We start from the raw sequence: 26,136 nt of genomic DNA, 5'->3' as shown, positions 1-26,136 counted from the left end.
AAAAAAATGAAAAAAATAAATTTTGAAACATAGTTTATCTTCAATTTCGACTCTTTAAAATTCAAAATTCAACCGAAAAAAAGAAGAATAAAACTAGCTAATTCGAATCTTTTTGAAAAAATTAAAAAAATAATTTATGGAACATCATTAGTAATTTTTCCTGATTAAGATTAATTTTAATATTTTGATGACATATTTTAAATAGGTTAAACTCCAATCTACACTTTGTTAAAAATATATAACAAATTGGACGAAGCTATATTTCTAACAAAGACTAATCATTATTTCTTCTAGATTTTCCAGAGCAAAAACTTTAAAAGAAATTCAAAAGACTTTGAAATAAGATTTCAATTTGATTCTACAGATTTTCTAGATTTGCCAGAATAATTTTTTTGAATTTTAATCATAATAAGTTTGAAGAAATATTTCACAAATATTCTTCGTCGAAAAAACAGAAGCTAAAATGAAGAATTAAATTAAAATGTATTTATTATTCTTTACAATAAAAAAAAAAAAATACTTCAACATTGGTTTAAATTGTCAGGAAAGAAGAGGAAGGAATTTAAAAGGTAAAAAGGTATATGTGTTTAAAAATCCTAAAATCATTTTTAAGGTTGTATTTTTTCTCTAAAATTGTCTTTCTGAAAGTTATAAGAAGCAAAGTAAAAAAAATTAATGTATTTATTTAAACAAGTGAAGACCAAGTCTTTAAATATTTTCTTGGATTTTCAAATTCTATTTGAGTTTTGTCTCTCTTAGAATTAAAAATGTCGAGCAAAGCGAGACCAGCTTGCTGGTAAATAAATAAAATTTAAAAAAATAGAGGCAGCTCACTGGTAAGTGCTGCTATTTGAGCTATTTTTAGAACAGGCCAGCGGGCTACCCATCTGGTCCTTACGGGCTACCTGGTGCCCGCGGGCACCGCGTTGGTGACCCCCGGGTTAGATTGATATTTTTTTACTACCAAAAAAATCATTTGTCGTTTTTGTTATTGTTTACAAAGTCAGGAAATAAGTCTCTGGACACTGGAGGTTTTTAAGCGCAAAAACCAAAAGATTTAAATCAGAGCCTATGGTAGGAAATAATTTTAATATTTAATCGATGTGTTTACACCGCCATTTTGTTTTTTTGTTTGATTATATAACTGCGATCAAAAACTGAATCATTCAATGATGTTGAAAATGTTAAGTATAAAACTTGTATTGATACCCAAATTTTTAGTATCTCACAAAACAGATGTAAAGTATCAAACAGAAGAATAAGTTCTTAGACTATTTTAACATATGTGTAGATAGAACCATGTTACAACACAAAGTAACCAGATAATAACAGTAAATTAGCAAATACTGAGAAAATAATGAAAATGGAATTGACGCAATATGTTACTCCATATGTCAGCAGCCAAGTTAGGAGCCTTTGTGAAGCATTTTGAAATTATTCTACTGTCATTTACATACCAAATAATATATTGTGATATACCGGTATATCGTTATTGCAGGAGGCTAGAATATATGTCACAATATAGATTTTAGACCATATTGTCCATCCGTAATTTCAATGTTGAGGATGTACATTTATTTGAAAAAAAATTAAAGTTTTTGCAAGAAGAAAAGTTGTTTATTTCACTCTTATTCCCTAAAATAGGCCTTTAGGTTATTAAGGGTGTTTTATCTGATCAATAAATCGATAGATTACTCCAACCATCCATCTTTTTTCTACCGCTCGTCACGCTCAGGGTTACGGGGGCTGGGGCCTATCCCAGCTGCACTCTGGCAAAAGGCAGGGTACACCCTGGACAAGTCGCCACCTCATCGCAGGGTCAACACAGATAAAATAATCAATAGCTGCAGCTCTAAAATGCAATGTTTTTTCTGTAATTAATTAATGGTAATTAATACACTTCTGTTTATAACCATTGGAGGCAACTTGCATCATGTCCATGTGTTCGCTTGCTAAAAAACGCACCCGTCTGTCCACAGCCCTGGCATCGAGCGGCACCATCCCGATAACGTCTCTGGACGGAAGCAACCTGCTGTTTGCCAACACCTCTGCCGGCAATGGACACAACCTGGTGACCACGCCGCTCTTTCTCAACCCCCAGAACCTGTCGCTGCTCACCAGCAACCCGGTCAGCCTGGTATCAGCCGGGGGGGGCGGTCTGCAGGTCACCGCCGACTCTCACCACCAAGCCGCCACGACCATTACCACTGCCTCCAAGGCGCAGTGAGTCCCTGACTGCATCCCGAAAGAACGCCCTGTTTCCTTTAGTCGCGGCGCACTGTTTTCCTCATGCCGCACAGGAAATAGGGAGGCGGTTTGATTTGGGCTCTGCGCTTCACTAACAAAAACACACATCCGCTCCATTGTAACTACTACTATTTGGTCCCCTTGCTTTTACCAAAAAACAACCTCACCAGGTTGGGCTTTTTGATTTTGGTTCTCTTTATGATATTTGGACATTTTTCCTCCTATCTCAAGCAGTAGCCAGGAAGAAAATGTCCCCCCTATTCATTTTGTATATACGTCCTATTTCACTCTTTTTCTAACCAAAAATGTTGGATTTTACTCTAAACTTACTAACTTCACAATACACGTCATCACTAATCCCCTTTACTTATCTTTTTGTTGGACAGGCCTTGACATATATATCAAAAGTTTTTTTTGTTTTTTTAATCTTTCCTGTAATTTTTTTACATTTTCCGAATTGTAAGTCTAATACTACAGTAAATTAACTTTTTTTTTTTTGTGGTTGTAACGCTTTAAAAAGAAGTAATAAGTGGTATGGATATAAAGGTTATCATTGCTTTAAGGAGACCAGTCGGGTCTCTACGAGTTTCTCTTTCTGGAAACACTGACTTTTACACTTTGCCTCGGGGGCTTCTGTAAAAAAAAAAAAAAAAAAAAAAATTGGTGCAGATTGTAGACACTGATAGAAAATGACTGAAAACTTTTAAGAGCTTTAAAAACGTGGAGTGGTGTGTTTGTTTCGTATGTAAAAGATCAGTATGAAGCTGAGACCTAAGTAACCAAATTATCCAGACTCAGTGGTCTGGGCTAAGACCACCCGTCAGGGGGTGTGGTCACCACACTAAATGTTGGCTATATGTTTGTTTTCTTCCTTCTGTTTCTTTGTAATGGTAGTACCGTCGTATCTACTTGTGCACAGTATCTGTACCAAAAAACTGGATTGGTGAGCTGTTGTGGGAGGAATTACCTTTTTGTTTTCTTTCATTGTGTCTGCAGCCACTTGAGTGACTGTGTACTTCACATTATACCAAAAATATTTGTCGGTGTAACTTAGTCTAGTTGATATATTTATGAACAGAAGCTCTCTTCATTGTCAGCGGAAGATAGAAATGCAATATTTCGATTTATTTCCAAAGACCTTTTTTTTTTTTTAAAGTCTTTCACGGTTAATTTAATTGGCAGCACAATTGACCAAAAATAGGGAATGGCTGAGTTTTTTTGTTTTACTTATCAAACACTTTTTACTTTTTGGAGCCATTTGATGGCGTTGAACCATTTAAGTAGCAGCTTTTGGACGTCCGTAAAGCAGGAAAAACACCCTCTTTTTTATTTGGGTTTTAGTACTTTCAGCCATATGACAACAGCTTGAACCAAAGTGGTTTTCCTCAGTAGCGGCCCGTGCCTGTCCCAGCACTCATGTTGCTGATCACATGATCTCTTCACGCTGCTTACTAATGTCAGTACCTGTTATTCTTGATCAAGTGCGGTTGGGGATGGGATGGATGAATGAAATGCTAGCATGTTAAGAGGCCTCCGCCATGCTTTACTAATAGCTTTATTAGCACGTCCTGCCAAGAGCGGGTTTTGGGGTTTGACTGGAAGGATCTGCTGTCAACACCAGGAGTGGGCATTGCAGTTAACCTCAGACTAGATTCACCCATGCCTTTCAGCAACTGTGCTTTTTATATAGCAAGCTTTTTATATATTGCAGTCTAATAACTATGACATCTGCATCTAAAATACTAGACGGACAACATTGCGTAATACCCTTTCTGTTCCAGCTCTGGTACTGCCTCCAAAGCTGAAGAATTTCCACGTCAGCTTTATGTCTGACCTTGCCTCAATTTAATTTCCATTCGTTTATGTGGAATTGGTTAATCGTGCCATGAGGCGATTTTGTTAAAACGGAGTGCACTACTTGACTGCAACCTGCAGAGGCTCTGTTGATTTAGTCTCAACTGTCTAAAGAAAAAAATCTATGAAAGTTGAACTTTATCCATCCTCTTTGGCACCATTTTCCGGCATTCAGAACATTCCAAGAGGTTCTCCCATCCCATTAATTGATGATTGACCATCAAATGCCCACCCCTAGTCTACACACAGATCCTGTCTGATCATCGCTACTGTTCAGAACCAGCATGTTAGATTTGCTGTGCCCCAAATGTTTTCCAAAGATGCTCCGGCCTCGTTTCTAGGACTCACCGGGCAGAGTACTGTTATGTGCCACACATTCAGCCAAACTCCACACAATGCCGTCGTCGTTCTGCTGCTGCTTCTTTTAACTAACAAATCATTAGGAAATCACTGGGGCAGCCAGAGATCCTCTTGCGTACCTACTTCTTTTTCTCTTTCTAATTGTGACTGAATATACCTCAGCAGCACTTAAAACATAAGGTTCACCTTTTTTTTCTTTTTTTTCCTCGACATTTCTGTGTACAGAACAGTGTGGAATGTATAATAAGTAATGTCATTTATACCGCGATATAGGACCCGAACATAAAAGGACAACTACTGCTATTTCGAGTACTACTATTTAATTTTTCTCTTCTGAGGTGTTGTTTTTTTAAGATCCTTTTTGCCAAAGTAATAGCCTTTCTCTTTGCAGCTCTGCCTGCCGTATGGTCAACGCACCAATGGAACCCAGTTCTGTTTAGGCGCCATTTTTTGTAGTTACACAAGCGCGCTCGCCATGGGGCACCATAGGATGTTACTAGAATATTTATCTTGAGGAAAGACCTAAGAATCAGAACAGTTCTTTTCTTAATTCTATACATATAAATATATATATATATAAACATGTGTAAGATATCCATATTTTATATTTGAACCGGTATGTCAAAACTGAATGTAGTGTTTATGACTCAAAAAAATCTCCCAAAAATGCATTTTTTTCCCTATTGTTGCAAAAAACATTTTTTATTTTAAACTCTCAAGACCAAAAATTGAAAAACAACACGACTCTCTATACTGTGGCGGGTGCCCCGGTCTATGATAACAGGAGGGGGTGCTCCTGACGCACAGGTCCTCTGGTTGGGGTAAAGCGGAGACTCTGAAGTATCTTTATTTTGTAATATTGTGCTTTTTGTTTTTAAAAACTATATCTTAATATTTTTGGTTGAGTCATTTTGGACTTGATTTGCTGTGATGTCTATAACAATCATTGTTTTTTGGGGTTTTATTGTTCTTACTTTATGCCTTTAACTGTTTTGTATATTATGAGAGGGCGAGATCACTGGCTTTCTTAGTTTGACAAAAACGTTATCATTTATGCCTTATTGTTACGTACACGACATGGTTGCATTGTAGCATGAGTGTGTGTGCGTGTATGTGTGTGTGTTTGACTGAGGCAAATTTCACCTCACGCTTTGTGTCGCCTGGTGCATTGTCACTGAAAACAATACAGTGTATTTATAGGCATTTTTTTAGGAGAGGGGGGTGCCGGATGCTTACATTGCTACCTATGTTTTTTGTTTGTTTGTTTTTTAAGTGTGGCTCGGACAATGCCTGTAAGCAAAGCTTTACTAGTAATTCTAGCAGGTGTGTGTGAGTGAGCATCGTAGGAAATAGACACGATCTGCAAACCGCTAATGGGGCTTGAAGCAGGGGTGGGAAACCGAGGGCTCCAAAAACTAAAAAGCCCCAAAACATTTAACCCGAATATAAATATAAATGTAAAAGGAATCTTTTCCTGAATCAATGTTTTTAACAGCTCGACAACGCTTTTATAACTAGACTTTATTGATCGTCATTACTTCCAAATTACCATATTTGTTTGCAAATTGGATTGTGTGAGCGACAGGTAGAAAAGGAGAAGGCATTTGCGTGTATAAATCTGTAGATTATAAATTGACCCGTCTTATACAGGGTCATTACAGTATGTAAAAATATCTACTAGTGCTGTCAAACTATTATTTTTTTTAAACAGATCAATCACACTTGTGATTTTTGACTAAAATTGCAACTACCGTAATTGCATAGTTCCCATTTGGTAAAAGTTTTATCTAGAAGTCCTGTCTGGGTTTTGAAGCAACATTTTCATCCTGGCGTATGCATTGATCTGATCACCGGCCTGTGTTTATACATGATTAATGCCATCATTTTGTTTGTGACTTAATGCGTTAACTTTGACAGCCCTAATTTGTACTTTATAAAACATTAATAGGAAACAGGCTCCCCCACCCTTACCCTTTTAAGCATACAGATGCAAGTTTCGATTAGTTTCCCTAAATTATATTCGTAGTCTCTTTAACCCCATTTAGCGGTTGCAGACTGGCGCTAGTTGTTTGCTTCAAACACTTCAGTTTGATCACATGACGCACCTTTCCCGGTGGCTCGTAAACCCACTCCACGCTTGTTTTAATTTTTTTTTTTTTTAGTTTGGACAAAGAGGAAATGTGGCGCACCAGTATACCTCATTCCTAACTCGAAACTGAGTAACCTGCTTTTAACCTACTTTTAATAAGATTTCTTGTTGACCGTCGGAAAAGCCAGCTTATTCCACCAGTACTTGCCTATGTTTTATCGCTTTCTTGAACACTTTTTGAGTTGGGGCGGGGTTTCCCAAACTTTGAATGTACATAAACTAATAAACAAACACCATTTTTTTCAAGAAATTGGACAATGGCGATCCCATTTTTGGCCCTGACCCTAAGTTTGGAACCCCCTGCCATTATTTCACCAAATGCCCACTGTCTTCTATACCTAACCTTTTTTAAGTTTGACAATCCTATTTATTTTCTAGAGCACGCATGACCCTGCAATTTTAACACCCCACTCCCCACCGTGGTAACAACATTAACCAAAGACTTGTAACTGATTGTACATGAGCCCGCCGCCCACCCTGCACCCCCATCACGCTCACCACACTCACCACTCTCTCAGCTTTGGCCTGCATGCGAATGTTTTGGTGCTGCGGTTTTTCAGTGCCTGCGGGTGGGAGGACGTCGGGAAGGTGCGGGGGGAGGGGCTTCTTCGACGGGTTGGTGGTCGCCGGGTGATTGTTTGTTAATACACACTGAGGGTTGATCCTGTGCACTCAGGACTCCATGTCTGTCTGTCTGAGTGCTGTTGCTAGGATACGCATGCTTCTTCGCCGTCTCTCAAGGAATTTGCCTCTCGAACACTCCCCACCTCCCTTCCAGGAATGACACGCACCCCGAACTCACTACATTTTCACTGCTGTACCCTCCCCTTACTCACTACAGACTGATCAACTGTGACACTATGCATCTCCCTCCCCCACCGACAAAAACTTGGCGGGGGATCATTCGGTGACACTTTGCTTTACTCCTCACAAAGCGCTATCTATTCCAAAGCAAAACTCTCCAAATATTTGTATTTTTTTGTTATGATTGTTATTGTTTTGGACAAAATGCAGATACCAAAGATATCCCTCTGTCTCTCTCTCTTTCTTCTTCCACCCTGCAGCAGCATGTGTATTAAGAGACAAGCACTGGCTTTTTTTAAAATCCAAGCCTCAGTAATTCCAAAGGTTAGATGTATATTTTGGTATATTTCTGAGAAAAATGTGTGGAATAATAATATTAATAATAGTCTGTTTGTTGTATTTGTTTCTCTCTCTCTGTCGCAGCATGGAACTAATAGCAGAGCTGTCTTACTAGGTTAAAATATATTTTTATATGTTTTTGGGTGTGTGCCCGCAATATCAGCCCAATTGACCAAAGGATTTAACAAAAAAGAAAGAGAAAAAAGGCAAACATGTACATAATATGTCTGTGTATCTTGAAAAAAAGGCATTGTGTAAACCAATAACTACTCACAGTGGACACTTGGGCTCATCTAAAGGAATGTTTCCCCACTTTTCCCTCCCTTTTTTCTTACTCTGCAGTCTAATATTTCACAAGAGAACTCTTCTTGTAGGGTTTCCATCTTGGACTAAAAACACTGAGTTTCTTTCGACTACAAACAAACAAAAGAGAAAAAAAAAAGAACTAAAAAAAACAAAACAAAAAAACAACTGAACTGAAAGATTGTGTAGGAGTTTTAAGTATGTGAATCAGGATACATAGTAGGTTTTGATGCATTTGTCTGCTGTATTTTTGTTTTTATACACGTATATAAATAATCTTTTACTGTAAATGTACAGTTCTCTTTTGTTGTAAACATCATTAAACCATTTTCAAGTGTTTTCACATGCCCTTGCCTGTTTTTTGCTTTCAAACTTATAGAATAGACCTGTTTGTACTCACCCCAATATAGGACACTTTTTTTTTAGCAACATAGCGAAACTACATTTTTAATTACAATTTTAACTTTTGTTGAACCGAATAATAGACCATACATTGTATCCAGAAAGTATTCGCAGTGTTTCACTTTTTCCACATATTACGTTACATCCTTATTCCAAAATGGAATAAATACATTTGTCCTCAAAATTCTACCCACAATACCCCATAATGACAATGTGAAACAAGTTTTTTTTAAAAGCTTTTTGCAAATGTTTTAAAAATAAGAATATAAAATCACATGTACCTAACTATTCACAGTTTTTACTCAGTACTTTGTTGATGCACCTTTGGCAGCAATTACAGCCTCAAGTCTTTTTGAATACGATGCCCCAAGCTTGGCACACCTATCTTTGGGCATTTTCGCCCATTCCTCTTTGCAGCACCTCAAACACCATCAGGTTGGATGGGAAGCGTTGGTGCACAGCCATTTTCAGAACTCTCCGGTGATGTACAATGCGACTCGAGTTTGGGTTCTGACTGGGCCACTCAAGGACATTTACAGAGTTGTCCTGAAGCCATTCCTTTGATATATTGGATGTTTGGGTCTTTGTACTGCTGAAAGATGAAGCGTCGCCCCAGTTCAAGAGCAATCTGGAGCAGGTTTTCATCCAGGATGTGTCTGTACATTGGTGCATTCATATTTCTCTCTATCCTGACCCGGGCAGGAATTTCACAATGGCCACGTTGGACGCACAAGTTTTCGTCTGCGTGATTTTCATGTCATTACAACTTCTTTGAGCAGTCCCACATGCAGCACAGTGCTATACAACACAAAGCATCACCGGGCCAAACAGGAGTTAAATCTAGGCATGTAAAATGTATGCGAAAATCTGCATTTTTAAACATTAATTTTTGCATCAAAAATCACTTTTTTATGAAAATTCAAAACAACTAAAATGTAATGAATACTATTATTATTACATGCTAGTTGTATTTTTGAAAAAGAAAACAATCTGAAGTTGTCTCTATTTTTAAGTTATCGTGCCAGGATTTTACCAGCACGGCCCACTTGGGAATATATTTTCCTCCATGTGGCCCCTGCGCTAAAATGTGTTTGACACCCCTGCTCTATAGTATTTATCAGCAGCCAGCAAAAAACAATATTTTTGGGCGGGTTATTTTTCTTATACCAACCCAAATATAGGAGAGTATTTTTTCTTTAAACGTGCAAACAGGTTTTAGAGCAGCAATCCTGAATATAAGACATTATTGTTCCTCTGAAAAAGACATGCGGTCTTACACTCACACTGTATTGATCTGACTTTAAAATGCTTTATTTTCCCCTCAAAGTATTTGAAAATAAGAGTCTTAAAATTTTAGGGGTGTCAATCCAAATGCAAACCTCAAGTGCTGCCAAATAAGTTCTCACTGAGTGAGTCAGAGCATCCTGAAGATAAGATAAGACAAAAAAGTGTTATATCTCAAAAGAGCCTACTATAAGACAGTACTTTTTACTCTACACAAATGTGGGGTTTACTAGAGCAGTGATCCAAAAGTTTTTTTTCCTGAATATAAGATATTGATTTTCCAAGAACAATGGTTCTCAAACTTTTTTTCCACCAAGTACCACCTCAGAAAAAACTTTCCTCTCCAGTACCATCACAATGACCAACATTAGAATACAGTAGCATAGCATGTCTAAGTATTCATTAAAGACAAGACAGAGGTTTCATTTGGCAAGTATGTTTAATATTTTGCTCCTTGTAACATTGCACAAAATGTGAACAGTAAAACAGTGTTTGAACACAGGAAAATAAAACCCTTTGCTTTAATGAGGTGATATTTGGCGTACCACTAGATGGAGCCCACGTACCACAGTTTGAGAATCGATGCCCTAGAACGGGGGTCGGCAACCCGCGGCTCTAGAGCCGCATGCGGCTCTTTAGCGCCGCCCTAGTGGCTCTCTGGAGATTTTTAAAAAATGTATGAAGAATGGAAAAAGATGAGGGGAAAAAATATCTATTTTTTTGTTTTAGTATGGTTTCTGTAGGAGGACAAACATGACACAAACCTCCCTAATTGTTATAAATCACACTGTTTATATTAAACATGCTTCACTGATTCCAGTATTTGGCGAGCGCCGTTTTGTCCTACTTATTTTGGCGGTCCTTGAACTCACCGTATAGTTTGTTTACATATATAACTTTCTCCGACTTTCTAGGACGTGTTTTATGCCACTTCTTTTTCTGTCTAATTTTGTCCACCACACTTTTAACATTGTGCATGAGTGCACAAAGGTGAGTTTTGTTGATGTTATTGACTTGTGTGGAGTGCTAATCAGACATATTTGGTCACTGCATGACTGCAAGCTAATCGATGCTAACATGCTATTTAGGCTAGCAATGTGTAAATATTGCATCATTATGCCTCATTTGTAGCTATAGTTGAGCTCATTTAGTTTCCTTTAAGTCCTCCTAATTACATTTATATCTCATGACACATGTAATATGGCTTTTAATTTTTTGCGGCTCCAGACAGATTTGTTTTTGTATTTTCGGTCCATTATGGCTCTTTCAACATTTTGGGTTGCCGACCCCTGCCCTAGAACAAAGACAGGTTGTCTTCACACACATGGTTTTCTACACCAAAATTCATCTACTTATTCAATGTATTGATATTCTTCTTCTCCAGATTTTGGCGCGCTCTACATTCCACGTTTTTCACCCGATTCAAACCGTTCCCACTTCAAACTTCTATTTGGGAATGGCGGGCAAATTCCCACATTTCCCAGAATTCCAGGTTTTCCGGGAAATGTTCCCCATTCAAAATGAATTGGCCATTTTTCAAACTTTCCCCATTTCCATATTTTTCAAACGATTTTACCTTCAACACATTCCACCATCTTGGAAATTCAAACTACTTTTTCCCCCAAGTTAAAAAAAATTCCAGGATTTTCCAGAATTCCTGGTTTTCCAAAGCCCTATTTCCACCCTTTTTTCTGGTGACTACTCCTCCCACATTTTTCAACCCACTTCAACCGTTTCACCGTCAAATTTCCCCTTAATTAGGACATAAAACGAAATTGTTTTTTGAACTGGAAAAATTCAAGGTTTTCCCGCAATTCCAGGAATTCCGTAATACCATTTCTCAATTCAACTTGTTACTACTTCAACAATACTCGACCGATTTGGAAAAATTCCAACACCAACCATTTCAAATCATTCAGACCATTCAAGTTTTTTACCATTTTCAAAAAAAATTCCTGCTTTTCCAGAAATTCCCAATTTTGGGGGGAAATTTCAATTGAAATCTATGGGACATTCTTCAAAATCCCACAACTCCCACAATTTTCATCTGATTAAAACTGTTTCAACTTTAAAATATTCAGCCTGTTCAAAATGGTGTGCTCTCCTTCAACAATTCCCCAAAAAATCCAGGATTTCATTTCAACTTCAGCAATTGAGCATTCACATGCAATTCCTTCAGGAATTGCCTCGAGTTCCGAAATATGTTCTTGTATTTTGAAAAGTCTAAAAAAAACAGGACTGTCTTATATTTGGGGGGTTTTCAGCTTTCTGTGCAAATCAATAGGTAGTGACAAACTACTTCTTGCCAGAGCTTTTCTTCCTAAATAAACCGAAGTTTCCGCCTTGAAAAAAGTGGAAAAACACTGGTTGTCTTGTGTCCGTAGTCTAGAGATTTAGACACGAAAACCAGCAGGTGGTGCCAAATGACTTCTCACCAAACATGTCAGAGCTTTTCTTCCTGTCACACACACACCAGTGACATGAAGAGATGCAGCCATGTCACAGCGACCACTGTGGAAACTATTTCCTAATGTTGGTTCGCAAGTTATCAAACAACAATAATAACGTTATGACATTTTAGGACAAAGGTAATAAATGGATTAACCTTTTTATGGTAATTGACAAGTTATTTCACTGATGGTGAACTATGTGATTTCTCTCAGACAATCAGCAGACAGGCAGTGTTATTAAGTACTGGATGTTAGTGTTGGTTCATATTATGGACATATGTGTTAGCTAAATTTAGGTGGTCAACTTCCACAGACAATACTGTGTGAAATTTAACCTCTTACCTTTAATTAGTCACACCCCAAATAGTCTAGTCACTAAAACATATACTGTACTGCAGTGGTCCCCAACCACCGGGCCGCGGCCCGATACCGGTCCGCACAAGAAATGAAAAAAAAAAGAAGTTTTTTTTATTTTTATTTTTTTTATTAAATCAACATAAAAAAACACAATATATATCAATATAGATCAATACAGTCTGCAGGGATACAGTCCGTAAGCACACATGATTGTATCTCAAATTAATGAGTTAATATCAATTCATTGGTGCTTGGCCCTCCAAAAACAGCACAATTTTAACATGTCGGAGGCCCTCTAAAATGGGCCTTACAACCGCCGTGCTAAGCGAATTACTGTGACTCAACAACAAATTATTTTATAAATACATAAAATTACAAATATATATTTAGGTAAGGGGATTGTGCTGAGGTTTTAACCCACAAATTAAACAAAGTGCTAATCAAAAACCTACACATTTGTTCCTCGTGGCAAACAGAGTCCCCTGAAAACCACAAGAAAATATATTTTTCATGTCCAAAGTGATTTTTTTAATGCCCCAAGGCTCAGTCTAAAAATACTATTGCAAAACACAGAACATCAAAAAGTGGAATAAAAGAGCATACAGGTGAAATGTAATGAGAACAAGTTGCAATGTTGACTGTTATAACACAATTGTATTTTCTTTAAAACTGTCATTTGTCAAAAAAAACTAATGAATCAAAATCAATGTCATGAATTATTGACGTATTGAAGGCTCCAATTACCTCACATCAAATATTCCCCTTTGAAATTTTTTTTTGGGGGAAATATTGCTTATTTTTTTAGGTGGTGACTTGTCCAGGGTGTACCTCGCCTACCGCCCGAATGCAGCTGGGATAGGCTCCAGCACCCCCCGCCACTTCGACAGGGACAAGCGGTAGAAAAATGGATGGATGGATGGAATATTGCATAGTTTGTGTGTTTGCCATAAACTAAGTTTTCTATGAAAAAAGGGGCATAAAATAAACAAAAAAAACCATAAGAACTTTTAATCGACAGATAGCTCTGAAGTTGAATTTAGACTTAATTGTTGAAATAAAAAACTAAACAATAATATGTATGACTTATTTTTAACACATTTATGAGTAGGAAGGATCCCTGAGAATTTCAGTAGGATTTTTTTTTTAAACTGTCTTTGCCCGAAAAATGACAATGAATCAAAATTAATGTTATTAATTATTGACCTATTTAGGACTCCAATTACTTCACATCAAATATTCCACTTTCCATTTTTGGGGGGGGGGGGGGGGAATGTTGCATATGTTGTGGTTTTGCCATTAAAAACAGGGGTTTCTTTAACAAAAAGGGCATAAAACATAACTTTATATCGACAGATAGATCTGACGTTGATCGAGACTTAAGCCTTGTAAAAAATAAATATGGTTATTTTTTTAATATTTTTATGACCCCAAAAGGGACAAGCGGTAGAAAATGGATGGATGGATGACTGGGACTTGAGGGGATAGATAGATAGATATAGATAGATAGATAGGTAGCTAGTACTTTATTTTTTCCTTCAGGAGAGTTCCCTCAGGAAAATTAAAATTCCAGCAGCAGTGTACAGAATTGAGATCGAATTTAAAAAAGAGAGGAGCCAGATGAGGTGGTTCGGGCATCTGGTTCCGGATGCCACCCGAACGCCTCCCTTGGGAGGTGCTTAGGGCACGCCCGACCGGTAGGAGGCCACGGGGAAGACCCAGGACACGTTGGGAAGACTATGTCTCCCGGCTGGCCTGGGAACGCCTCGGGATCCCCCGGGAGGAGCTGGACGAAGTGGCTGGGGAGAGGAAAGTCTGGGCTTCCCTGCTTAGGCTGCTGCCCCCGTGACCCGACCTCGGATAAGCGGAAGAAGATGGATGGATGGATGGATGGAAAAGTAAATAATGGGGGTATAAATGGAAATAAAATAGAAAATATAACAATAAGAATACAAATAAAAAGCAACAATAAGAATAACAAAACAGTAAAAATAAGAGTATAACAAGAGAAACTATGCATTAGTGACCATGTTATGAAAATGTATTACACTGTTAATTGCACTGTTTTTTGTTGCAGATTATTTCCGGTAATCCTATTAGAAAGTTGCAGTTTACGTGGACCCCGATTTAAATTTATTCGGGTGTTACCATTTAGTGGTCAATTGTACTGAATATGTACTGTACTGTGCAATCTAGTAATAAAACTTTCAATTAGAGATTATCGGTATCGGTTTTTTATTATCTGTATCGTTTTTGTTTAGTTTTTTTTTTAATTAAATCAACATAAAAAACACAAGATACACTTACATTTAGTACACTAACCCCCAAAAAAACCCTCCCCCATTTACACTCATTCACACAAAAGGGTTGTTTCTTTCTGTTATTAATATTCTGGTTCCTATATATATCAATATATATCAATACAGTCTGCAAGGGATACAGTCCGTAAGCACACATGATTGTGCTGGTCCACTTATAGTACTAACCTTTAACAGTTCATTTTACTCATTAATTACTAGTTTCTATGTAACTGTTTTTGTATTGTTTTACTTTCTTTTTTATTCAAGAAAATGTTTTTAATTTATTTATCTTATTGTATACATTAAAAAAAAAAAAGACCTTCTCTTCACCATACCTGGTTGTCCAAATTAGGCATAATAATGTGTTAATTCCACGACTGTATATATCGGTATAGGTTGATATCGGTGTCAGTTGATATCGGTATCGATAATTAAGAGTTGGACAATATTGGCAAAAAGCCATTATCGGACATCCGTAGTTTCAATCAATCAATCAATTCAGTAGAGCCCTAAATGTTAAAACTAATCAATACATTGTAATGGTTTTGAAAATGAAAACTATCAAAACGGCCCCGTGAATGCTTTCAAATGTTCAGTGCCGCAGTTGTATAACTTTGGTCAGCTCGCCACCACCTTTTTGTTGTTAGGAGGAACACTGGACTTCCGGGTCACGTGACGTTCTGGGTGCCTCCTAAACCTTGCGTCACATGACCGACTCTGACGTCACTCTTTTGCGGAGTCGCTTCACAGCCACACACGCTACAAACACGACCCTTTTAACAGTTTTTTTAAAATCTTTATAACGCAAAGAGCAACACTTTATCGTTTGATGTGTCAGCGACGTAGACGTTGTTGTTTTTTAACGCGGCATCTACACGAAACTCCCTCGTCACGTGACTTTCTGCGGGTGTCTCTTTAAAAAGCCCGCGTCACGTGGCCCTGATGTCAGTCCACAGCGGTGCGAAAACAAGTCCTTAAGACGAACAAACTTTAAACAGCCGCGTACGTCGGAACACGACGCCTCACAAGTCTTTATTTTGCTTTTTTTTTTGCTCACAAAGAAGAGCCGTATCGCCCTTGTGTCCTCAAGATAGACTGGGACTGCTCTTATTGTGCTGCTAAAGTTAGCTTGAAGCTAGCGTACACGGTTGGTTGTTTACGCCACTTCCTTGTTGACAAACATGGCTCACATCGGCGGCGTCCTGGGATTCGCCCTACATCTTATTTTAGGTATGTATTGTTTTGATTAATACAAACAAGCGTTTAACGACGATGTAAAGGGCACAGTCGTACTCCACGCTTAACAAGTTAGCATTTATATGTAGCATTTTCAACGCGTACATAAAGTTATATTCTCATGTCCACTAATAAAACGGTGTATTTGCTTCCTTCAAACAAATGTGTTCTTAATTTCACGGGACTAAAGTTAGCCGACTTCCTTGCTTTGCAAACAATTTGCGAGTAATTGCGTTGTTTGGATATAATGCGAGTTTACAGCAACATACTCTACCTTAAACTTTCTAATGGAATTACCGGAAATAGTTTTAACAATTTGCTTTGATTTGACGTTTTGTAAACTTCTACGTGTCAACGTTTGCATTTAAAAACACTGGTAACCCAATTCCCGGAAGGAATTAATAAATGAATCGTTAGTAAACATAAGATAGGTTAGAATTAGTGTAGACATTTAAAGGGGCTGTTTGCAACTATCTAACACAGTCAATGACTTCACTATAAAAGTGGGTGACATTGTTATCACCAGAAAAGATGAGGTCACCTACCTAGGTTCCATTCTAGAGGCTAATCTTTCCTGTGATTAAATGGCAACCAAGGTAATCAAAAAGGTCAACCAACGAACCAGATTTCTCTATAGAATCTCCTCTCTGGTAAACAAAAGCACCATGAGGATTCTAGCGGGAACTCTTGTTCAACCCTTTTTCGATTACGCATGCACCTCCTGGTACCCTAGCACCTCCAAAACCCTCAAATCTAAACTCCAAACATCCCAGAACAAGCTAGTCAGATTACTTTTAGACCTCCACCGCAGATCCCACCTCACTCCTACCCACTTCTCCAAAGTGGGCTGGCTCAGGGTGGAGGACAGAATAAAACAACTTGCACTGAACCTAGTCTATAAAATCCGCTACACCTCCCTGATACCAAAGTACATGTCAAACAACTTCCTTAACGTAAATGACCGCCATAACCACAACACCAGGGGGAGCTCCACTAACCACGTTAATTAAACCCAGATTCCGATCTACAAAAGGTCTTAACTCATTCTCTTTTGGGACATGTGTGCTGCTGGTGTGGCCACAGCGTGCACATCTAATTTAAAGTACCAATGATTGTCACACACTAGGTGTGGTGAAATTTGTCCTCTGAATTTGACCCATCCCCTTGTTCACCCCCTGGGAAGTGAGGGGAGCAGTGAACAGCAGCGGTGCCGCGCCCGGTAATCATTTTTGGTGTTTTAACCCCCAATTCCAACCCTTGATGTTGAGTGCCAAGCAGGGAGTTAATGGGTCCCATTTTTATAGTCTTTGGTATGACTCGGCCGGGGTTTGAACTCACAACCTACCCATCTCAGGGCGGACACTCTAACCACTACGCCACTGAGTAGGTCCACGCATATGGAAAATTAGAGAATACTGTTTGGGGGTATCCATAATACGCCGATAAGGAGAAGTTTTTATGTACACGATGAGTCGGGTGTGTCTTGACCTCAGCCTCCGCTGAACCCCTGAGGCCGACTCGCCGAACCCCTAGGGTTCGATCGAACCCAGGTTAAGAACCACTGATCTAACAAAAACACCACCGGCTAGCTTATGTTACCATTAGGTTTTTTTAACAGAATAGATTTGTTATAAAATATAAAATGGTTGGTGTTTACGGGAAGCGTGTGTACACATTAAAACAAGTCCAAAAGAAGCAAGTCATGTTATGATAGAATACACAGCTAAGGCTAGCTATCCAAATCGCTATTACAAGCCAACACCCAAGGCTATTGCGCACGCACGTCCGTACGTCATTACGTCATAGAAGCCGTAAGAGGGCGGGATATAAAGCTTAAAATACATTGGAAAGTTAAAGTACCACTGATAGTCACACACACACTAGGTGTAGTGAAATTACCCTCTGCATTTTTTGTTCCACCCCATGGGAGGTGAGGGGAGCAGTGAGCAGCAGCGGTGGTCGTGCTTGAGAATCATTTTGGTGATTTAACTCCCCAATTCCAACCCTTGATGCGCCTCCTGGGCATCTGTGTAAATGTTGCAAACAGCCCCTTTAACTAAAACAAATACACCAAAGACATGGAAATTAGATAAATGCTACAGTAAGAAAAAAATGAAATTATTCATTATTAGCTTTATGTAAACTAAGAAATATCAAATCAACGATAAATGACCTGTGTTCCTTGATATCGTTGCACTTTGATTGTTGACGTCAAGGTTCATTAAGGCTTTGGGGTTTTTCTTTTATTTCTTTGGAGTTGAGATGATGGCGTCTTCCGTATTTGTCCAGTTTCTTGATGTATTTTGACAAACAAGTACTTGCTCCTGTTGTGTAACCTGCAGATTTTGCAGTTGTAGCTCCAAATGTCTTGACTTTTCTCCTTGTGCTTTTGGACCATAGTGACGGTTAGCTTGTCTGGATAGGATAGATACATTTGAATTGTTTAATAACAATGTTTAATTCAAAAATATTTTATTTAACACTGAGCTGATAATGATAAATGCGCTGTTCAGTTGTTAAAAGTTTTGTCACACTTCTGAGTCATTTGCTAGTGTTATTCTTCCAGATAATTGCAATCAAACAAGATGGCAGTAGTGTATAGGCTACAGAGGGCGTTTGCAGAGTTACGGAGTTAGACCGACCCAATGAAAGTGTCAGGATGTTGCCTCACCGTGTGAAAATAAAACCAACAAAACAAGTGTCCCTTTGAGTTGATATACTAAGTGTTTTTGTCATCAGGAAGTAGTCTTTGCCATTAAGTTGTCTTTTATGGAACCTTACAAGTGTAAGTATTGTACTTATTACACAATAGCTGTTTGTAACGTGTATCTTAGTAGTAGTTTTCATTATTGAATTTGGAGGGTGTTTAAATCGGCATGTAAAACGCTAATCTACAGCATGCCTATGACATCCAATGTAAATTAGTATCAGCGAGCGCATTTTGAAAAAGGGGAGTCTTACTTTAGACGGCGTTGTTGGCATGAAAACTTGCAACGTTACCGAGAGGCAGTCTGCTACAAATAATTTTACCACCAAGTGCTGAGCCGGTGTCGAGTCTACAACAAGACGTGAGGTCACGCGTAACAAAAGTATCGAAATAGTGAATCGGTACTCTGTAATACTATTACGGAATTCACTTGGTACCTACAAAAGTACATTATTCGCTACCCCTCCTTATTTGCTATCGACAACACTTGCTATCGTTTTTTGACGAGTTAGTTCCTCCTGCTAGATGGTATTGAACCCAATGGTGTAAACCTACACATCTAGAATTATGGTTGAGAATTAATTAAAGATTAAAGATTAAAGTACCAATGGTTGTCACACACACACTAGATGTGGTGAAATTTGTCCTCTGCATTTGTCCCATCCCCTTGGGGAGCAGTGGGCAGCAGCGGCGCCACGCCCTGGAATCATTTTGGTGATTTAACCCCCAACTCCAACCCTTTGTTGCTGAGTGCCAAGCAGGGAGGTTATGGGTCCCATTTTTATAGTCTTTGGTATGACTCGGCTGGGATTTGAACGTTAGTTAGTTGCATTATAAATTAAATTACTGACCTTTGAGTGTACTGTGAGTTGTATTGTGTATATTGTGTTTTCAAGTCCTGCAACAAAGCTTGGCTACCGTCGCCCCGCCGACCACTGATGCTCCTCACAAGAACCTCGGCAGACCCGAAAGGGGACACTACCAAGTGACCGGAACCAATGACACCGTGTGCTTGCTGGCCTACATGGGCCTCCAGTTTAACATCAGCTTTACCTCTGCCTCCTTGAACAAGGTTGTCAATCCAAAACACGCTATCGTTTTTCTATGCATGTATGTAAATACTAAACTGTGCCTCTGTTGGTGCAGACGGTGCAAGAAGTCGTCAACCTTCAGCCCAACTTGACAAAGACTTCCGGGTCTTGTGGCGCACACCGTGCCTCCCTGCGGCTGTCGCTGGACGCAGAGAAAACCAACCTGACCTTTTTCTTCACTTTGGTAACTTTTATTTAAGTCTTAAGCGGTTAGGGGTGTCTCCTGCAGGGATATTCATTTGTTGCTACTTCCTTAATTGACAGCTAGATGGCAACAAAGTGAACTTTCTGACCATACTGTCATTTTCTATTTTTTTGCTCCAGAACACTACATCCAATAAGTACCATCTGAGTGAAATTTCCCTGAATGCCACCTTGCCGGACATGAAAGGTAAATCATTTTTCCTTTCTTTAAAACTTCACAGGCGACAACAATTTAGTATTAATCTCGTACATAGTTTATCGCAGGGGTGTCCAAACCTTTTTCACGAGGCGCCACCTACTAAAAATTGAAATGAATGCCGGGGGAACTTGGATACATATTCAATCAATCAATGTTTGTTTATATAGCCCTGAATCACAAGTGTCTCAAAGGGCTGCACAAATACTTTTAAAGAAGCTAAAACCACTTCAAATGCAAATTGCTCAAATGCAAAGGGTAATTTCACCTCACCTAATGTGTGTGACTATCAGTGGTACTTTAACTTTAATAATGTATTCATTTAATTATCTGAACATGTCGAGGGCCAAAAAAACCCTAATGCAGGGGTGTCAAAGTCAAATGGACGGAGGGCCAAATAAAAAATTTAGCTACAAGCCGAGGGCCGGACTGTTCGAATGTTCATTGAAACATTTTTAAATGACGCATATAGTCTAGTGAACCTAATTGAACCTACTGAAAACCTAACAAATATATTCCAATATGATCAGATAAATAAAGCAATATTTTCTTATGGCTCTGTCAGTAATCTTTAATTTTCAACAGACACAAAAGACAAATTTCCTTTATATAAAAATCCCCATAACATGAACATTAAATGAAAGAAACCGGTATTCAAGGCACCATCAGTAGCCTATATTTTCTATTTTAGCAAAAGTGGGCTAAATTTACTTCAAAGAAAAAAACAATAATAGCAATTTTCTATCATCCACTCAACTGAAATATTTTTAAAATATAATTAAATTGAAATACAATAAAATAAAGTGCAAAAATCTATAAATCAAAAACAACACTTTGTTTAAGGAGAAGTAACATGCAGTGAAAACAAATATTAAACTTTAACTTTTAAACTTGAATTGAGTAAAAACTCTAAATATGTGATTGCACAGTAATGTTCACATTAAACCCCCCTCCTCCCTCCGTGGGAGGGAGGCGAGTTGGGTGCCCGAAACCCCCCGCTGGTTTCGGCCCGCCACTTGGCGCGCGTGGCACGGCGGGCTCCGCGACCCGACGGCTGGCCCTCGTGGCTTGACGGCGGGCGCGTCCCGACGGGCCGCGCGTAGGGGTCAAACGCAGAAGTCTCAGGGCCTCGTGGTGAGGGGGTGGCCTGCGGGTTTCGGCCCGCTTGACCCCCCCGCTCCGCTTGGCGCGCGCGGCACATGACAGGTTCCGCCACCGACGCTCGGGCTGCAGCCCGACGGTGGTGCGGGCCCGGCGGTGACGCGCGGTTTGGGGAAACAAAGCAGAAGTCTCAGGGCCTCGGGGCCGGGTTTCGGCCCGCCCCCTTGGCGCGCGTGGCACGGCGGGCTCCGCGACTGACGGCCGGGCTGCAGCCCTTCGGCCGGCAGGCGCGTCCCGGCGGGCCGCTCGCCCCCTTTCGGAACCTTGGACCGGCATCCGCTTGGTGCGTGTAAAAGATCTGCGGTCTAAAAAAAAAAAAATAAAAAAAAAAAAAAATAAAAAAAAAAATAAAAAAAAAGATCTGCGGTCTGCGGGCCGGTTCTAATAATAAATCAAGATCATCCCAAGGGCCGTAAAAAACCTTCTCGCGGGCCGGATATGGCCCGCGGGCCTTGACTCTGACATATGTGCCCTAATGGGTGCTGAAAATGGCCCCGGGGTCCTACTTTGCCCTCTCAGGATGTAGGTATTTCGTCTGGCAGGTAAGTAAACAGGTCTTTAGTTTAGAGACGAAAACACTTCGAAGTTGAAGTCGTTTGATTGCCTCCAAGTGAAATTATTGTAAAACTTAGCACATAAAGTTAATTCATTTACAAATGAAAAAACAAAAACATGTACAAAGCATGTTAAACCAATAATTCAGCCTGGTATGAACTGAAAAATAACAAACATGCAGTAGAAACGTACCTGCTAGCTTGATGCAAACACAATGGCTTTTATCATTGACGGGCTAATAAAACATTTGCATCGCAATCCTGATCTTGTTGAAAATGTCTATTCAATTAGATTTTAAGAACAAATGTGACATTAAACCTTATGTTCATGATTACTTAGACATATATTCTCCAAACTCTCAAAGTGAAGATATATGACTGGTGACTTTGATTACAACTGTATGTTAACTGGCTACAAACTAACACTACCACTGTTATGTGGAATAACTGCCATGAGAGGGCAGCACAGTGAAGACAGGAGTGCTTCTATCTGTTGTACAATCTAATGAGATGCAGATATGTATGACAATAAGCAGTTTTAACTGACAGTCCACAAAAAATGTTTCATGTCCGTGTTAGAGCCCTTCTCAGTCCGTAATGCCACCCTGGACTACCTTCGAGGCACCCAGGGTTTCTCCTACATGTGCCGTGAGGAGCAAACCCTCGCTGTGGTCCCACAATTGTCCATCAACACCTTCCAGTTGCAGGTGCAGCCCTTCAACGTCACCAAGAACCAGTTTGGCGCAGGTAGACGGAAAAATCTCAAAATGCCCGTCGAGACCTTTGTCTTACAGCCTTTCTGTCTTCCCCAGCCGAGGAATGCAAGCTGGACAAGGAGGACATGTTGATCGCCATCGTGGTCGGAGCCGCTCTGGCCGGCCTGGTGCTCATCGTGCTGGTGGCCTATCTCATCGGCAGGAGGAGGAGCCACGCCGGCTATCAGACCATCTAAGGTGGCGTCCCCTTACATGTCCTCTCGTCTTCCTCCTCTGACATTGATTACTGTTACACAATAACACTCCTCATCCTCCCTGCTCCTCTTTGTGTGCTTCCCACTCCCAAATTCCATCCTTAAAATTGATCTGGGGGGGTAGACGTTTTTTCTTCATAACAAAAAAAATGTAGAATGATGGTGATGAAAGTGCTTTTTGTTACAGAGCAAAGCAAAGGACAAATCTTCATTGTTGTTCTGCTATTTATGATCTGTAATGGGAATTGTGGAATTTAAGGGATTTTTTGTTTTGCTTTGCTGGTTTTAATTTAAGGGAAAGAATGTGTTCATTGCACTTAATTTAGTTACGCAAATATGTTAGCGGTTTGTTTTGTTTTTTTTGTCCGTCCTGCCGCTCATGATTGTCTCAGGAACACCCGGTGGAAATGTTGTTACAATGCGCAAACATGCACTGATGAGGGGGCTCATTTTTAAAAGTTTTAATGAGTCACTTCACAAAAACACTAGTCACCACTGCAATGGTTACGATAAAGCGCCGCAGCATACTTTGTCAGATCTGATATAGCATCACAACACACTACGTCGGTTCCAGTAAAGTGGCACAGCTTAACGACGGTGGCTCCAATAAGATGCCAGGGCTTAGTATGCCAGTTCTAAAAAGGCGGCACAAGGTACTACGCTGGTTTTGATAATCCTCAACATGTGATGTTGGTGCTGATTAAACTCCACAACTAGGTATGCGGAATACTTTGTTGGTTCTTATAAAGCAGCACAACTCACCTGTCTCTTATAAAGCAGCACAACTCACCTGTCTCCAGAAAATCGGAACAACTTTTGACACTGGTTCTGATAAGAAGCCACAGCTTGGTACACCAGTTCTGATAAGGCGCCACAAGGTACTACGCTGGTTTTGACCAGGCTAAACTCCACAACTTGTTACGCCGTTTCCGATAATAAATGTGCTTAGTTCTGAAGGCATTACAACTCACCTACTGTATACAGTCCCAAAATAGCGGAAGAACTTTGGACGCTAGTGCTGATAAAATGCCGCAGCTCATTACACCAGTTTTGATCAGGCGTCAGAACTCACTTCACCCGTTACGATAAAGCGCCACAACTAGTTACGCCAGTTCCAATAAACATACTCTGTTGGTTCTGATAAAGCATCACAACTCACCTGTTGTTTCAAATAAAGCAGAACAACTTTGTAGGCTTGTTCTGATAAAATACCACAGCTTGGAACGGCAGTTTTAATCACCGATAAAACACATTGGTTGCACAATAAAACTTCACAAGTTACTTTGTCTGTTCTGTTGAAGCGTACTGTTTCTGATAAAGCGGTCAAACTTACTGCAGTTTTCCGACAAACCTACTCCACAAGTGAAAATCAGCCCACATGTTCAACAACCACGATAATGTTAGCCTAGCTTTGCACAAAGCATGTTGTTGCTGCCTCACGTTGTGAAAATGTGTTTTTTTGTTACCACTTGATGATGCTTTCCCTTCAAAACAACCCTTGAAGTGGCTAAAAATGCTACGGTCAGTGTTTTTCTGTTTTATCAGTGCCTTTTCCTGCCTGCTGCAACAAACATGATATAGGCGTACCGGCTCGGTACATTTATGGAAGGTGTTGTGTGTCCGGAGCCTGATGTATTAAACACGCGTTTTTAACGTTGAGAAAGTGCAGTTTTCATATAACCTCCCTTCTCATCTAAATAATTGTTTGGGGACTTTATTTTGTGTGCTTTTATTGTATTATGAGATGTTTTTTAAATGACGATGAATAAAGAGTTTCAAAAGTTAAATCTACTTTTTGTTTTGGTTTGATGTAGGCCACAAATGCCCCTTTGTGCAGTTTCACACGCTATTAAAGAAACAGGAATGCGTTCGTGTAAATCAAAGTAGATATACAGTATACATGTTCCAGTCTCCCTTTAATGTAGTAGAGTAATGGAATTTCTAGACCTTTACAACCGATATTTATGTACACATACATCCAAAATGTACATTAACGAAGGGATAAGAATAATGTCGACTGATATTTTTTAACATTTTTTAACTTTAGTACAAATACACTTCCCACTATATACCTGACCCATGCAAACACTTCAAATTATTGCGTAGAGCAGAAAATACATTCTTACATTGATAGACTACAAGCATAAGCTTTCTGAATTAAAAAAAAGAAAAGAAAAGCCCAGCACTCCATACATAAATGATGCCAATACAATAGAATTAGGCCAATAAGATTCGGCATTGCCAATAACACCAAAAAAGTTTTTCCCTGACAATAAAATAGTGCAACAAGTGCCTGCCACTTAGAAAGGCAACACTCAATTGTAGAACATGAAAGAAATCAGGGTTCAAATAAAGTGAATTTTTTTCCATTAAGAGAGTACCTGTTTTTCCAGATGAGCAATGAAGTAAAACATTTTGTGCGCCTAAGTTCTTAATTGCTCCTTGTCACTCATCAGTTCTATGGCTTCACACTAGGTCTTGGCTTAGCAGCAGGCAGCTTCGTACTGCTTCCGTAAATTTTCACATTAGTGAATTTTAAGGTCACTTACCAGATTTTATTTTGTTGGGAGTTTGTCTTTAACCCATGCTATTTTATTCCTGCAGAACGCGTTTCACAAACTGAGTGAAATGTCGTCTTTTGACACTGCAAACTCGCACACGCCATGATCCTTTTCTCTATACAACAGGCCGTGCACGCAGTATCATGACACCGCAAATATGCGACCATGCTGTAGGGGTGGAAAGCTTAAGGAGCCAGGCCAGAACAGCTAGAAACAAACGACAAACACGAAAATGATAAGCCTTTATTATTATCGCCTCATTTTATTGATTATATAATTGGAATAGATGTGATGTCATAATGCGTTTGTCGATAACTATTGGCCCCCGATAATACGGCGCATCCTTAGTCTGCAGTTTGGTCCGTTTTACTGTTGCCCTTAGTGTCAGCTTGGACAGAGCTGGAAAGAAAGCTACAGTTGTCTGTTTTTTCTACCCTCAGTCTCCTGTTGGATAAGGCAGAAGGGTAGATATTTATTTAAATCTACTTGTTCCATAGATCATTTTGCTTCAGTGGAATAAGACCAAGCTAGAAATGATGGTAAAAATAAGCAAAAAAACAGTCTCCACTTTAAAACAGGAGTTTGTTTCTTGCTGCCCTCATTCTGAACA

The 26,136-nt window shown here is 39.4% G+C and overlaps 2 protein-coding genes across 13 annotated transcripts in view; both read left to right on the top strand.

The window, feature by feature from the left end:
* pou2f1b (POU class 2 homeobox 1b) overlaps positions 1-8,332 on the top strand; it is a 46,429-nt gene extending 38,097 nt beyond the window's left edge. For all 12 annotated transcript variants that reach the window (XM_062068914.1, XM_062068907.1, XM_062068916.1 and 9 more), the window contains one exon: positions 1,980-8,332. In XM_062068914.1, coding sequence (XP_061924898.1) covers positions 1,980-2,227 — 248 coding nt within the window. In that variant the 3' untranslated portion in view covers positions 2,228-8,332. The remainder of the gene's footprint in view (positions 1-1,979) is intronic.
* Positions 8,333-15,762: 7,430 nt separating this feature from the next.
* Positions 15,763-24,752, top strand: lamp1b (lysosomal associated membrane protein 1b). Its single transcript, XM_062068902.1, has 6 exons — positions 15,763-16,076; positions 19,686-19,861; positions 19,936-20,064; positions 20,205-20,271; positions 22,575-22,742; positions 22,808-24,752. Exons 1-6 carry the CDS (start codon positions 16,028-16,030, stop codon positions 22,945-22,947), a joined length of 729 nt encoding a protein of 242 aa, XP_061924886.1. The 5' UTR covers positions 15,763-16,027; the 3' UTR covers positions 22,948-24,752.
* Positions 24,753-26,136: the final 1,384 nt, after the last annotated feature.

This window comes from Entelurus aequoreus, linkage group LG14 (genome assembly GCF_033978785.1).
Source record: "Entelurus aequoreus isolate RoL-2023_Sb linkage group LG14, RoL_Eaeq_v1.1, whole genome shotgun sequence".
NCBI classification, from domain to species: domain Eukaryota; kingdom Metazoa; phylum Chordata; class Actinopteri; order Syngnathiformes; family Syngnathidae; genus Entelurus; species Entelurus aequoreus.
This window is presented reverse-complemented; position numbering and strand designations above follow the sequence as displayed.